An 11,789-nucleotide genomic window follows, 5' to 3' on the forward strand; every position below is an offset into this window, starting at 1 on the left:
CTTATTTCTTGTCAAGTGATCAATCTGAACAGAGGAGAAAAAATGAGTAGGTAAAAGGTAGAAACCTGCTGTATTTGATTCAACCCTGAGGAGAAAATCATGAGATATAGATTATTGGCCAATATGATGATCCCCCTCGTTATCATCTAGATCAAAGGTCATTCATCTGAAAACTGAAAAAGGTAATAAGTGCTCCGAGTACAGTAAAATTCAGTGAAGTCTGGTAAATATAAAATTCTGTAATATATTGACATCTTGTTTCAAGCTTAAAAAACAATAAATAATGCTTACCATTTCCTCTGGAAGTGGAATATAAAGTCTTTTGACAAGTCGTCTTCGAGCAGCTTCATCTAGTTCCTGGGGACGATTAGTTGCACCAACAAGAAGCAATCTTTCTTCATTTCCTGATGTGGCTCCATCCTACAGTTTAATAAATAGTGTGAAAGCTTCTGTGGTTCATTACGTGAAAGTATGGGCTCCTTGCTCAAGTTCTACATATATTGAATTATACAAAAATCAGATAGGAAAAAGGGTGGTGTATATAAATGACTATAGTACTTGCATACAATTTAAAAGTATGTAATATGTTTTCACCATGTGCCTTTTCCCTTTCACATGACGTTGCTCCAGAGGACTTTATCCTCATGATTCTCAGTGTTTTGGGATGAGGTTACAGCCTTCACTTCAAGGTGGTAGTTAGTCAGCTAACTACCAGCTCCATAATGTAGTATGTCTGTCAAAAGATTCAAACCATGGTTCTCTTGCTTGATAGTTGAGAATATTACCAATCATACCATGAAGCTGTTTCAAATCACACCTGGAAACTGTTTCAGGTATGTGCATATCTATGTATACAGAGACCGATAACTAAGAAGAAAGTGAAAGAAAATAAAGGCAAGGGCAGTCATACCCCAAACACATGAGGTTAGGTTCCAGACCCCTCGCGTAAGGTGACTTTTTATGTAAGTTTGGCACGGTGTCTAAAAACACTAGTAAATGCTTATTTCTAGTTAGAACCCTAAATATGACCTTAAGTATTAAGCTAACTTTTACATTAAATTAAATGTTACTGTACTTTAATTTAAAAGTTAGCTATATTACCTTTAAAAAAAGAAATAAATCGTTGGTAAAAATACAGGAGAATGTGTAAATTACATAGTAGTACTATTTCTCTCTTCTTTCACCCCCCCCCCCTTCCAACCAATCTATTTTTAGAAGTCTTCTCAACCTCATTTTTAAGACCCAATGAGCTGCCATACACCCTCCCAGAGGATAACATTCCCCTATTTACACAATGGCTACTAGAATGTTACTCAGGCACAACATTTAATGTAAATAGAAAACCCTTTCCCATAATGAGCGGCAAACCACACCACATACATCTGTTGCCAGGTGCTGAGCCACATGCTTACCATGCATCAATTACTATCCCTAAACATTGGGAGACGGGTTAAAAAGCAGAAAGACGAGGATGTACTAGCAGGTATCTTGCAACCTGTGCCTACTGGGAAGGTAACTGAGTGGTGTGCTGCATGGTAGTGATAGGCAAAAAGAATAGCACCCCGAGGAGCACTGGAGATTTTAAAAAACTTAATGCTTACTCTAAAAGGGAAATGCATCACACATTTGCACCACTTGATATGGTGTCAAGTGTCCCGGTGCATACTTTTAAGACTACAGTTGATACACACTGGGGATTCCATCAAGTAGTCTTGGACGAAGAAAGTTAAAAGCTTACGACTTTCATAACCCCTTGGGGAGGTATCAGTATTGTCGCACACCTATGGGGCACTGTGCTGCCTCAGAGGCATACACCAAAAGATTTGATTATGTAAATGTATTGATGATATATTATTGCATGATTCTAGCATATTAGCTTTTTTGCATACTTTTGATTTGTTGTTGGCATGTGAGAGAAAAGGGATTTTGACGTAAGGAAAAATCTATTTCTGGGCGATTGGCTCGTGTCGCCAGCGAAATATCCTTTAATCTATTATTTCTAGGGTAAATGTACTAACACATACCAGAGAATAAATAAAATAAAGAAAAAGGTCAGTATAACTGACTCGCTCACCCTCCAAGAGGGTGTCGGTATGAACACTAGGCGAGTGAGACCACTACCACGAGCCAAATACCAATAGAAATCTCCCACAACAAAAACCCTCCATGAGGAGAGCCGACCCACAGAGTGAGCAGCTCGTACTACTACTACTCCATCCCATGCTTGGCCGGACTGCTGCGCCATCTGGTGGGCCATCCTGGAAGTAGCAGACAATCTTGCGGGCGATGGGATGGGTAGGGCGGGATTTCGCTGGGCGACACGAGCCAATCGCCCAGAAATAGATTTTTCCTTACGTCAAAATCCCTTTTCTGGGCTCAGCTCGTGTCGCTGCGCGAAATCGTACAGAGAAATAGCACAAGATTGTAAACAAAAGTAATAAAATAAATCAGAATAGGTCTCAAATAAAAAAGTATATAATTGCTAAAAAGATACAAATACACAGTGATACAAAATAGAAATATGCTTAAATTACCCTTAATTCTAAACATGTTTCTTATCATAAGGTAATTACATATGTACAAGAGGTAAATTGGCTTACATGTAACAAAATGGTATCTGTGTAAAGGCATGTATCAAAATATAATAGCAATTAAAATAATCAAATGAACAAATTAAGCCACAAGGATAATATATAAGGAATGCATATGACTTAATATACAAAACCCCATAAACCATTATAAATGAGATGTATCCCCTAGCATAAAAATAAGGGGGTAACATCCATGAGATCAAAATCCATAATCATCTGTGAGTGTCCTTAGTCAAAAAATAGGGGGCACACACTACATCATCATATAAGCAGCTAAGACACCAGGTGAATGTAAATGAACACGGTAGGAATAGACGAACTGTTGGGTGAAGCAGGTAGAAAGGAGGACTGAATCTTCTACTACAATTTAACTAGAATCAGGGAAACTATGTTTCCCGCTGCTACTGCTGAAAATTTCAGAGCTTCCAAGGACTTAAGGTAATGGCGTTTTTTGAACACTGTCGGCGATTTCCATTCCGGTATACTTTTTCAACTCATCGAAGTTCATGTGTTGGAAATAATTAATTGAGGTGGCTACTGCCCTGACATCATGTACTTTCGGGAAAGAGTCAGGATTGGCTTGCTTAATAAAGTACAGGATTTGTTGCCTGATGCCTTAATGGATAAAGTTCCACCTTTTTCCCTCTTAAAGAGGGGACCCGATGAGGATGAGGAGTGGTCCTGGACAGAAAGGCTCGTAAAGTTGTAACTGGGCAAAGAGATACGTCTTGTGGAAGGGTAGTACCTTCCAAGGTTCCCACCTCATCAAAGGGTCTTCATTCTTTGCTAAAAACAAGTCTACGTTCCGGAGAAAGTAGTACCTCCCTGTGGGAAGGAATTGAATATGATCCGGATCTATCGGACAAAGCCGACAGTTCTGAAATTCTTGCTCCTTGAAGCTAAGCTTAATAAAAACAGTGTTTTCCTTAAGAGCATTATAAATGAGCATGTGTCATTATCGGTTTCTGAAGCCAGTTTAGAACATCGTTTAAGAACCATGAAACTGACGTAGGCCTTACAGAAGGTCTAAGTCTAGCACATGCCTTAGGAATAGACGAGAAGTAGGAATCCGTCAAGTCTATGTTGAACCCAAATTGAAATATCTTTTTCAAGGCTGACTTGTTTGTGTAATCGTGCTAGCTGCTAAACCTTTTTCAAATAAGGATCTGAAAAAGGATATAGCTGAATTAACTGTCATGATTCTAATATCAGATTCTCTCAGGAAGATTGCTAACTTTTTGACAGCAGCATCATACTGTCTCAAAGTTGAATCTCTTTTATCGGATTCCAGGAAGAGAATATTCTGAGGGTCAATATTCGCATCTCCTTTTTGCCGCAAACTTCATGAAATCCATAAAGTTAGGGTTTTGAGAATCCCTGAGGAAGCGAACACAGTCTTCGTTTGTACTGACTGGGAGAGCCTGGGATTGGGGATCCGAAGAGGACGAAGGCCCAGCTCCAGAATTAGGGGATACCAATTGCTCTTCGGCCAGTCTGGGGCTACTAGACCACTTGAACCCTTGAACGTGCCTGAGTTTGTTTAAAACTTTCATAAGGAGATTCACTGGGGGAAGACATAAATCTTCTTCCAGTTGTTCCAGTCTAGAGCCAGGGCGTCCGTGGCATAAGCCAGAGGGTCCAGGTTGGGGGCTACATAACAGGGGAGTTTGTGATTCGCTTGGGACGCGAAGAGATCCACCTGTAGCCCTGGGTACTCTTTGAAGGATCCATTGGATTGGAACGAACTGTTGTCCAGTGACCATTCCGATTCTAGGGGTACTGATCGGGATAATGCGTCTGCTATGACGTTTCTCACTCCAGCTATGTGAGTGGAGGAGAGATGCCAACTGAACTTGTCTGCCAGGGAGAAGATGGCTACCATCACATGATTTAGATGACGTGACTTGGAGCCTCCTCTGTTTATACAATGCACTACCACTGCGCTGTCCAGAACTAGCTTTATGTGGGGAGTACTTTGGTGGGCGCAAGAAACCTTTTTAGAGTCAAGAAACACTGCCATTGCCTCCAGTACGTTTATATGGAACTGACTGAACTGAGGTGACCAAGTTCCTTGAACCTTTTGGACGTGGGAATACCCTCCCCAACCGCTTAAGGACGCGTCTGTGGATGGTAATCCCTGGTGGAGGGAACTGAAGGGTACTGATACTGACAAATTCTTGACTTTCGCCCACGGCCGAAGTCGATTCTTTAGAATCAGAGGGACTGAGGATAGTTTGTCCCTGGACCTGACATTTGCTCGTGAGCGCCAGATTCTGGTTAGGTCTTTCAGTTTGGCTTTCATTAAGACGTTCGTCACTGATGCAAACTGGAGAGAACCAGGATCCTCTCCTGAGCTCTCCTTGACGCCAGTTGTGACTTAGAAATTGCTTGACTGACTTCGCTATTTCTTTCCTTTTGGTTGATGGAATCGACAGAGTATGGGAGGATAGATTCCATGAATGCCCAGCCCACTGAAAGTCTGACTCTGGAGTGAGTCTTGACTTGGTCCTGTTTATCTTGAAGCCTAGATATTCCAGGAACTGAATCACTTTCAGTGTAGCTCTGTGCATTCCTCGACTGTTGAAGCCCAGATCAACCAAGTCGTCGAGATACGCTACTACCATAATCCCTTGCGATCTGAGTTGTTGTACTACACTTCCGCTAGTTTCGTGAACACCCTGGGTGCCACGTTGAGTCCGAAGGGGACTACCTTGAAGGAGAATGTCTGGTCTCCTATCTTGAACCCAGATATGGACGGAAGTGTCTTGCAATAGGGATATGATAGTAGGCGTCTGTAAGATCGATAGAGGTGGTGACGCCCCACGGGAAGTAAGGTCCGCACCTGTGAGATCGTGAGCATCTTGAACTTGTCGCAGCGGATGGCTAAGTTAAGCGGGACAAGTCTAAGATTACCTTCTTTTTGTGAGCCTTTCTTGGCACGCTGAACAAGCAACCTTGAAATTTTAATCTCTTGACTCTCGCTATAGCTCCTTTCTGAAGGAGGTCGTCTGCGTACTCTGTCAATTCCTTGGAAGGAAGTTGACGGAAAGGTCTGGATGGAGGTGGGTTCGTCAACCAGCTCCAACCCAGGCCTTTTGACACTATGCTCTGAGCCCATTCGCTGAAGTTCCACCGGTGGCGAAAGTGAAACAGCCTCCCTCCTACCTGAAGTTCTTCATTGGTTCTGGTAACCGCCTCGGCCTCCTCTGAAGTGCTTTCCCCTGTTAAAGGGGCCTCCCGATCCTCTCCCACGAAAGGAACGCTTACCTTCTGCCTCCCTTTACCCGAGCGGTCATACTTCTGCGAAGCTTGACTCTCGAAGGCTTGATTTGTAAGCTGGGGAGATGGCGTAAGAGGTGGAGGGCTGAGGCTGGGGGAGGGGATATCACAAAATAAATGGCTGTGATTGAGCCTTAGAGGTGGAAGGCTGGGCAGTTTGCACTAAGGGCACGTTGGAACTTGCTGAGGAAAGCGTGGCTGCTTTTTCTGGTAAGGATGGAAACGCCTAGGTTTCCTCTGTCCCTTACCTTTAGGTGTTAAGTCTTGTCTCCTCTTAGCCGTAGGCCCCAACGATCCTTAAGGCTCTGGTTTAGCCTCGTAGCCTCTGATTGTACTTCCTTCACCATAGTTCTGGGAAGAGATCTGTCCCCAGATGTTAGACGAGAGTAACCTATCGGCTCATGTCGAATGGTTGCCTCTTGCAGGACATGCTTCCAACAATTCGTTCTAGCAGTGGCAAACTCAAACATATCCGACTGTACCGTTTGAGTCAGGGCTTTGGTCATGAGCTTAAAAAGCGGTTCTGAGCCATAAGCTATGGTTGCTACCTCGGACATAGCATAGAGTAATCGATCTGGCTAATCGCGATTTCGCGTCAAATTCAGCCTGAATAGGGCTATCTGGAAGCCTGGGTAGCTTTTCACCAAACTGCTCCATAGCACAGTCCGGTTTGAGTTTGCCAGCTGAGAAGGTGTTTGGCAAGTCCTACACAATTCTCCGGCTGAGGGAGCAACGGAGATGTGGGATCTCTTCCTTTAATTGAGGCATGGGTTCCCCTTTTGGGCGCTGGGATGTTAGACCTACGATCTTTGTGAGGAACGGGAGCGGGGTACTCTCCTCCATTGTGAAAATGGTAAAGGGACTCTTGAAAGGTTGTATCCTGGTATTAGAACAATCCATGTCCTCTAAACATCTGAGCCATTTCTCTCTGAGCCTGGTCTCGTGAATAGAGGACTGTCTCCTTTGGTACCCTATCATCCCGAACCATGGCTGAAGCTGTAAGCCTTGCGTAGCCTATGAACGAGGCTGGAGGTCTTCCGGAAAGAACTCGAAGTCCTCTATCCTTCGAGTTCCGAATTCCGGTATGGAGATGAGACCGTCTTGGAAGGGGGAGTATGATGCTACTCTCATGGATTGTTCATCGAGAACGGAGGTAGTGAGTCATACGGAGAAGCTGATTTCCACTCGTATTGGAAAGTGAAGGAGAGGCTAGAGGGGCTTCTTTCAGTCCGGCTATAATGGAGTCCCTGGGAAGTAATCCTATCCGACAGACGAGAGATCATCTGTTCCATGCTACTCTTTAACGGACCCAACCAGGTCGCCCACCTGTTGCAACAGACCAGCATTGGAGTCCAAGCCGGAGCTGCTGCGGAGGTGGAGGGGTGGCTCTGAACCGGAACTAAGGGTAGCGGAACTGGTGACTCTGCCGGGTGTGCGAGATCTCTCTCTAGAGGATTTACTCCTCGGAGGACTTAGAGCCGGAGCCAGAAGCTTTAGACCTGTCTGCTCCGGGATGCCAGCCGGAGACTTACGTGAGGAGGAAGACGCCGAAGTAGACTTTTCTTAGAAGACGACGACGTCTTAGTCAAGGATTTCACTGCTTGACCCTTGACTTAGGTCTAACCGAAGCGTCAGGAGGAGTATATAATTCATCGCCTGTAAAGCCTTGGAAGGATGGAGAGGTTGCAGGAGTAGAAGAAACAGTCACACCCAAGGGTGACCCTTGGGTGTCCACCATACCTACCTCGACCAACAGGTCGTCTACACCTACCATAGGTTCCACATTAATATCTAAAGTCGCGACTTCCGTGGAGATATCCTGGTCTTGGTCGGTTAATGAGGCAGCCAGCTGTTGTTGGATGAAGGCGATAGTAGGGGCCGCCTCTACTGGGTCGACGTATCCTGTCGCCTTGCCTCCGGGGAAGATTAACAGCGCCAACCGCTTCTCCAAGATGTAGGGTCATACCTTGGCGGCGTTTTCCCAAAAACCACCGACCAGGCCCGCAGGGTTGCCAGCAGCGGTATCTTTCACTGCCGGCGCCTGGAAGAGCGGGCGACGATTAGATTTAAGAATCACTTAAAACTAAACTTAAAATATAACTTAAACTTAGATGCCTTAAGTTAAAGTGGATGATGAAAACTTAAGCACTAAAACAGAAGCGGAGCAGCTACCGGAGATGGAATACTCACTCCTGTTAACAGCTGGCTCACCAGATCGTAACATATGGTACACGTCTCATGGTACCAGACCTGGATGTCCCCGTGCAGAGTCGCGCATGGAGCATGGGACGGCAAATTCGTGTCCACATGGGGTCCTGAAGTGTGCGCGCATCCCGGATGCTCACAGTTGGTGGCCTGTAAGTGGGAAGACACATGAGTATCTTAAAGAATAACACTTACAGGCTAAAGGACAGAAGAACTCCGTTGCATGCCGGAGCTCGGAAAAAATTTGGGCATAACCCCCCCCTGCATTGCCTGAATAGGCTATAATCCCGGAGATTTCCGGTAAGACATGTAAAAAAGGGGGGGGGAAGGTTTAAGGTACTTAAGATAAACTTATAGTTAATCTAATAACACTTAAACCTAAAACTCAAACGAACCGGAACGAGTCCAGTGCGTGGCGGAGTGTAGTAACTCAGCGGTACGGTAAGGTTAGTAGGGACCTACTGTAGTTCCGGTCCATTCTACTGGATGGACTAACAACTTCCCGCTGGATGCTAGGACTCCGATCAGGAAAGGAGTCCAAGTAAGGTCGGGAAGAGCGAGGAGACATACAGGCTCGAGCGAACCGGAGCGACCAGGAAGCAACGGATGGGGGGAAAGGCCAGTACCCTCCACCACGTTACCACCGGGCCGGACCGATGAGCCGGAGAGATCGCGTCCAGTCTGGGTCTGTCCCGTCTCTCTGGCCCCTCCGCCTGAGGGGGGGAGAGGGAGGCATGCTCGGGTATGTGGAGCGAGCGCGGGCAGACCGACCCACCCTCCCCCGACTCAATGGAAGAGCGAGAGGAGGGGGGGGGGGGACTGGGCAGGCGTCTGGCTGTCTCGTGATCGCGTAGTGACCACGAGACGGTAAGACTAACATAAGACAACTAAGCCTAGGACCAACCAACTTATCAGAGAGATGCTATCGGGAAGCAACTGAACTGAAAAGCGGTAGCATGGAGACCCACTGGGCCAAAACCGACTGATCAGAGAGATGCTATAGGAAGCAACCGAACTGATGAGCGGTAGCATAGGCTCGATGAGCCAGGACCTAGCTAAGCCAGACGCCTAACTAACCTAACCATAACAAAATACAGGAATGAAATAAATAAAATAAAAAGAAAGAAAACAATAAACGTAGGAGAAAAAAATCCAGGAGTGTACGACTAACCCACCCGAAGGAAAGTCTACCACTCAAAGCTAGTCAGAGGCCGATACTAAGAGCCGGGACTAGGGTCTGGAAAGAAGAAGCCTACATAAGGTAAAAGACATGCATGCATGGCAAACCTGAGTAGACAGTACCCTAAGTAAAACGGATAATTAAAATAGAGCGTACATATATATGGGGATGTTCTAGGTATGGGAGACCGAGAACGAACCCACCACGCGGCAGAACCATGCTGCCATTCTTCCGACCCCAAGTACGTATTTATACCTAAAAAACGGCAAATACTGACTGAGGGCCGAAAAGAATCAACTAACCATAATTACTGAGTACTTAACTTAGCTGCTGCAATAGCTGCACGCTCCATTATAGATAAATCCAACGAAAGGGCACAAAAAACACAGAGAGAAAAATATCACAACCGACTCGTGTGCGCTAACTTGAAAGGATGGCCACCAGAGGCGCAGCAGTCGGCAGCATGGGATGGAGTAGTAGTAGTACGAGCTGCTCACTCTGTGGGTCGGCTCTCCTCATGGAGGGTTTTTGTTGTGGGAGATTTCTATTGGTATTTGGCTCGTGGTAGTGGTCTCACTCGCCTAGTGTTCATACCGACACCCTCTTGGAGGGTGAGCGAGTCAGTTATACTGACCTTTTTCTTTATTTTATTTATTCTCTGGTATGTGTTAGTACATTTACCCTAGAAATAATAGATTAAAGGATATTTCGCGCAGCGACACGAGCTGAGCCCAGAAATGGTGTAATTTTAAACCCAAATAAATTCCAGTTTTGTCAGAGGGCCATGAATTTTGTGGGCTATAATGTTGGGTGGGATACATATTTGCCTTAGGAGGATAAGCTGGTTGCTGTAAAGAAGTTCCCAAAACCTGATCAGCCTACCATATCTGATATTCTTTTGCTGGTTGGGCTGGTTAATCAGTTGGCTCCCTTCATTGCAATAGCTCCTGTCATGGCACCATTTCAGCAATTATTGAAAAAGGGGACCAGCAAAAACCTGTACGACTGGGATGAAAATTTTATTTCTAAATATGAATATGCTAAATATAAATTGTGTAGATTAATATCCGAGGGTCTACATTATTATGATAAGAGAAGGTTAACCATTGCTACGACTGACTGGAGTAAAGCTGGAATGGATTTTGTTGCATTACAACAATACTGTTCTTGCATATGTCATAATGTACCTCTCTTGTTATAATGGAGGTTAGAAGTTAGCCCTGTGTGACAGCAGGCACCTTTCAAAAGAGGAATTGAACTACGCCCCTATCGAGGGGGAGGTGGCATATGATATATTTCGTCATGTAACTGCAGTTCATAAAATTTTCCTTACTACTATCCTCTAATTTCATCTTTCCATCCCTTGATCTTTTATTCACTCTTCCTATCCTTATAAGTAAATATCATATATAAATGAAGATGGCATAAAAATGACAATTTGTCCAAAATTGCATTTTTCCTAACTATACAAACCTGAGGTCCTTTTACACATAGCCCCACCTCATGCCACCCCTCACTCTGCAGTTTTTGCTTGGGCCAAAAGCAAAAGTGATTCTTCACCTCCCAGTCGCGCGGCGCGCGCACTGTCGGACAAGCAGTTAACTACCGAACCCCTTGTTCGAAAGCTTACGACCTATCCAGCTGCCGCTAGTAAACTTCCTATTGTAAAAGGACCTCAGGTTTGTATAGTTAGGAAAAATGCAATTTTGGACAAATTGTCATTTGTTCTGACACGGGATACAAACCTTTCGGTCCTTTTACAATAGGAAGACACTTCTTGGTGGGAGGAATCTGAGTCTTTTGTGAACAAACTGGTGTTCGCCCAACCTTGGAATGCCTCCCTGGTCGTAAGAGCGAGGGAGGGATCCAAGCCTCTGTCCGATTGATCGGGGTGTGCACTGCAGGATCAATGGTCAGACCTCTGGACCGAGTACTAAGAGAGAGGCAAGCGTATCTCTTCGTACCAGCAAGCAAGAACAAGTTCCTGTTTGCAAGAGGCAACATAAAGTTATGGGTTTGTCTCTTGTTGGCATCCACTTCCCCCCTTTGTAGGAGGAAGAGGTGGATATACTGCTCCCATCCCTAATGAAAGGGATAGGATGGGGCTCTGTCATATAGCTCACCTGCATCTCGTCCTCATCCAGCATAGTGACGACCGTAACCCTCTGCCCACAGGTAGAGGAGAAGAAAAAGATGGGAAGAGAAGCCAGTCACACACTCATTCGCACATCCATTCCCACAGTCACACCAGGACTCGATGCTGTTCAGCCTGCGAGGGTCTGGGTTAGCTACACAATGTGTTGAGCAGCCACCACAGGTCCAAGGAAAAGGTATCCAAGGACCTGTGGGCAATATCCCGAAGGTAGAAGGAGGTGAAGGTAGTCTGGTTGGCCCAGACCCCTGCCTTCAGGACCTGCGCCACGGAGAAGTTCTTGCGAAACGCATGGGAAGGACCAATGCTCCTGACTTCGTGGATCTCGGACGGACAGCGTACTGGGTGCGTCACTACCATCAGCCTCACTACGCTCTCCTGA

The 11,789-nt window shown here is 45.5% G+C and overlaps 2 protein-coding genes across 2 annotated transcripts in view; one reads left to right on the top strand and one right to left on the bottom strand.

The window, feature by feature from the left end:
- Window positions 1–11,789, bottom strand: part of LOC135216549 (fidgetin-like protein 1) — a gene marked incomplete at its 5' end in the record, with an annotated part of 288,347 nt that overhangs the window by 71,317 nt on the left and 205,241 nt on the right. Inside the window, one exon of the mRNA XM_064251924.1 lies at window positions 292–420. Coding sequence (XP_064107994.1) covers window positions 292–420 — 129 coding nt within the window. The remainder of the gene's footprint in view (window positions 1–291; window positions 421–11,789) is intronic.
- LOC135216212 (fidgetin-like protein 1) overlaps window positions 730–11,789 on the top strand; it is a 72,609-nt gene continuing 61,549 nt past the window's right edge. Inside the window, exon 1 of the mRNA XM_064251347.1 lies at window positions 730–833. Coding sequence (XP_064107417.1) covers window positions 730–833 — 104 coding nt within the window. The remainder of the gene's footprint in view (window positions 834–11,789) is intronic.

The sequence above is a fragment of the Macrobrachium nipponense genome, chromosome 6 (genome assembly GCF_015104395.2).
Source record: "Macrobrachium nipponense isolate FS-2020 chromosome 6, ASM1510439v2, whole genome shotgun sequence".
Classification (NCBI taxonomy): domain Eukaryota; kingdom Metazoa; phylum Arthropoda; class Malacostraca; order Decapoda; family Palaemonidae; genus Macrobrachium; species Macrobrachium nipponense.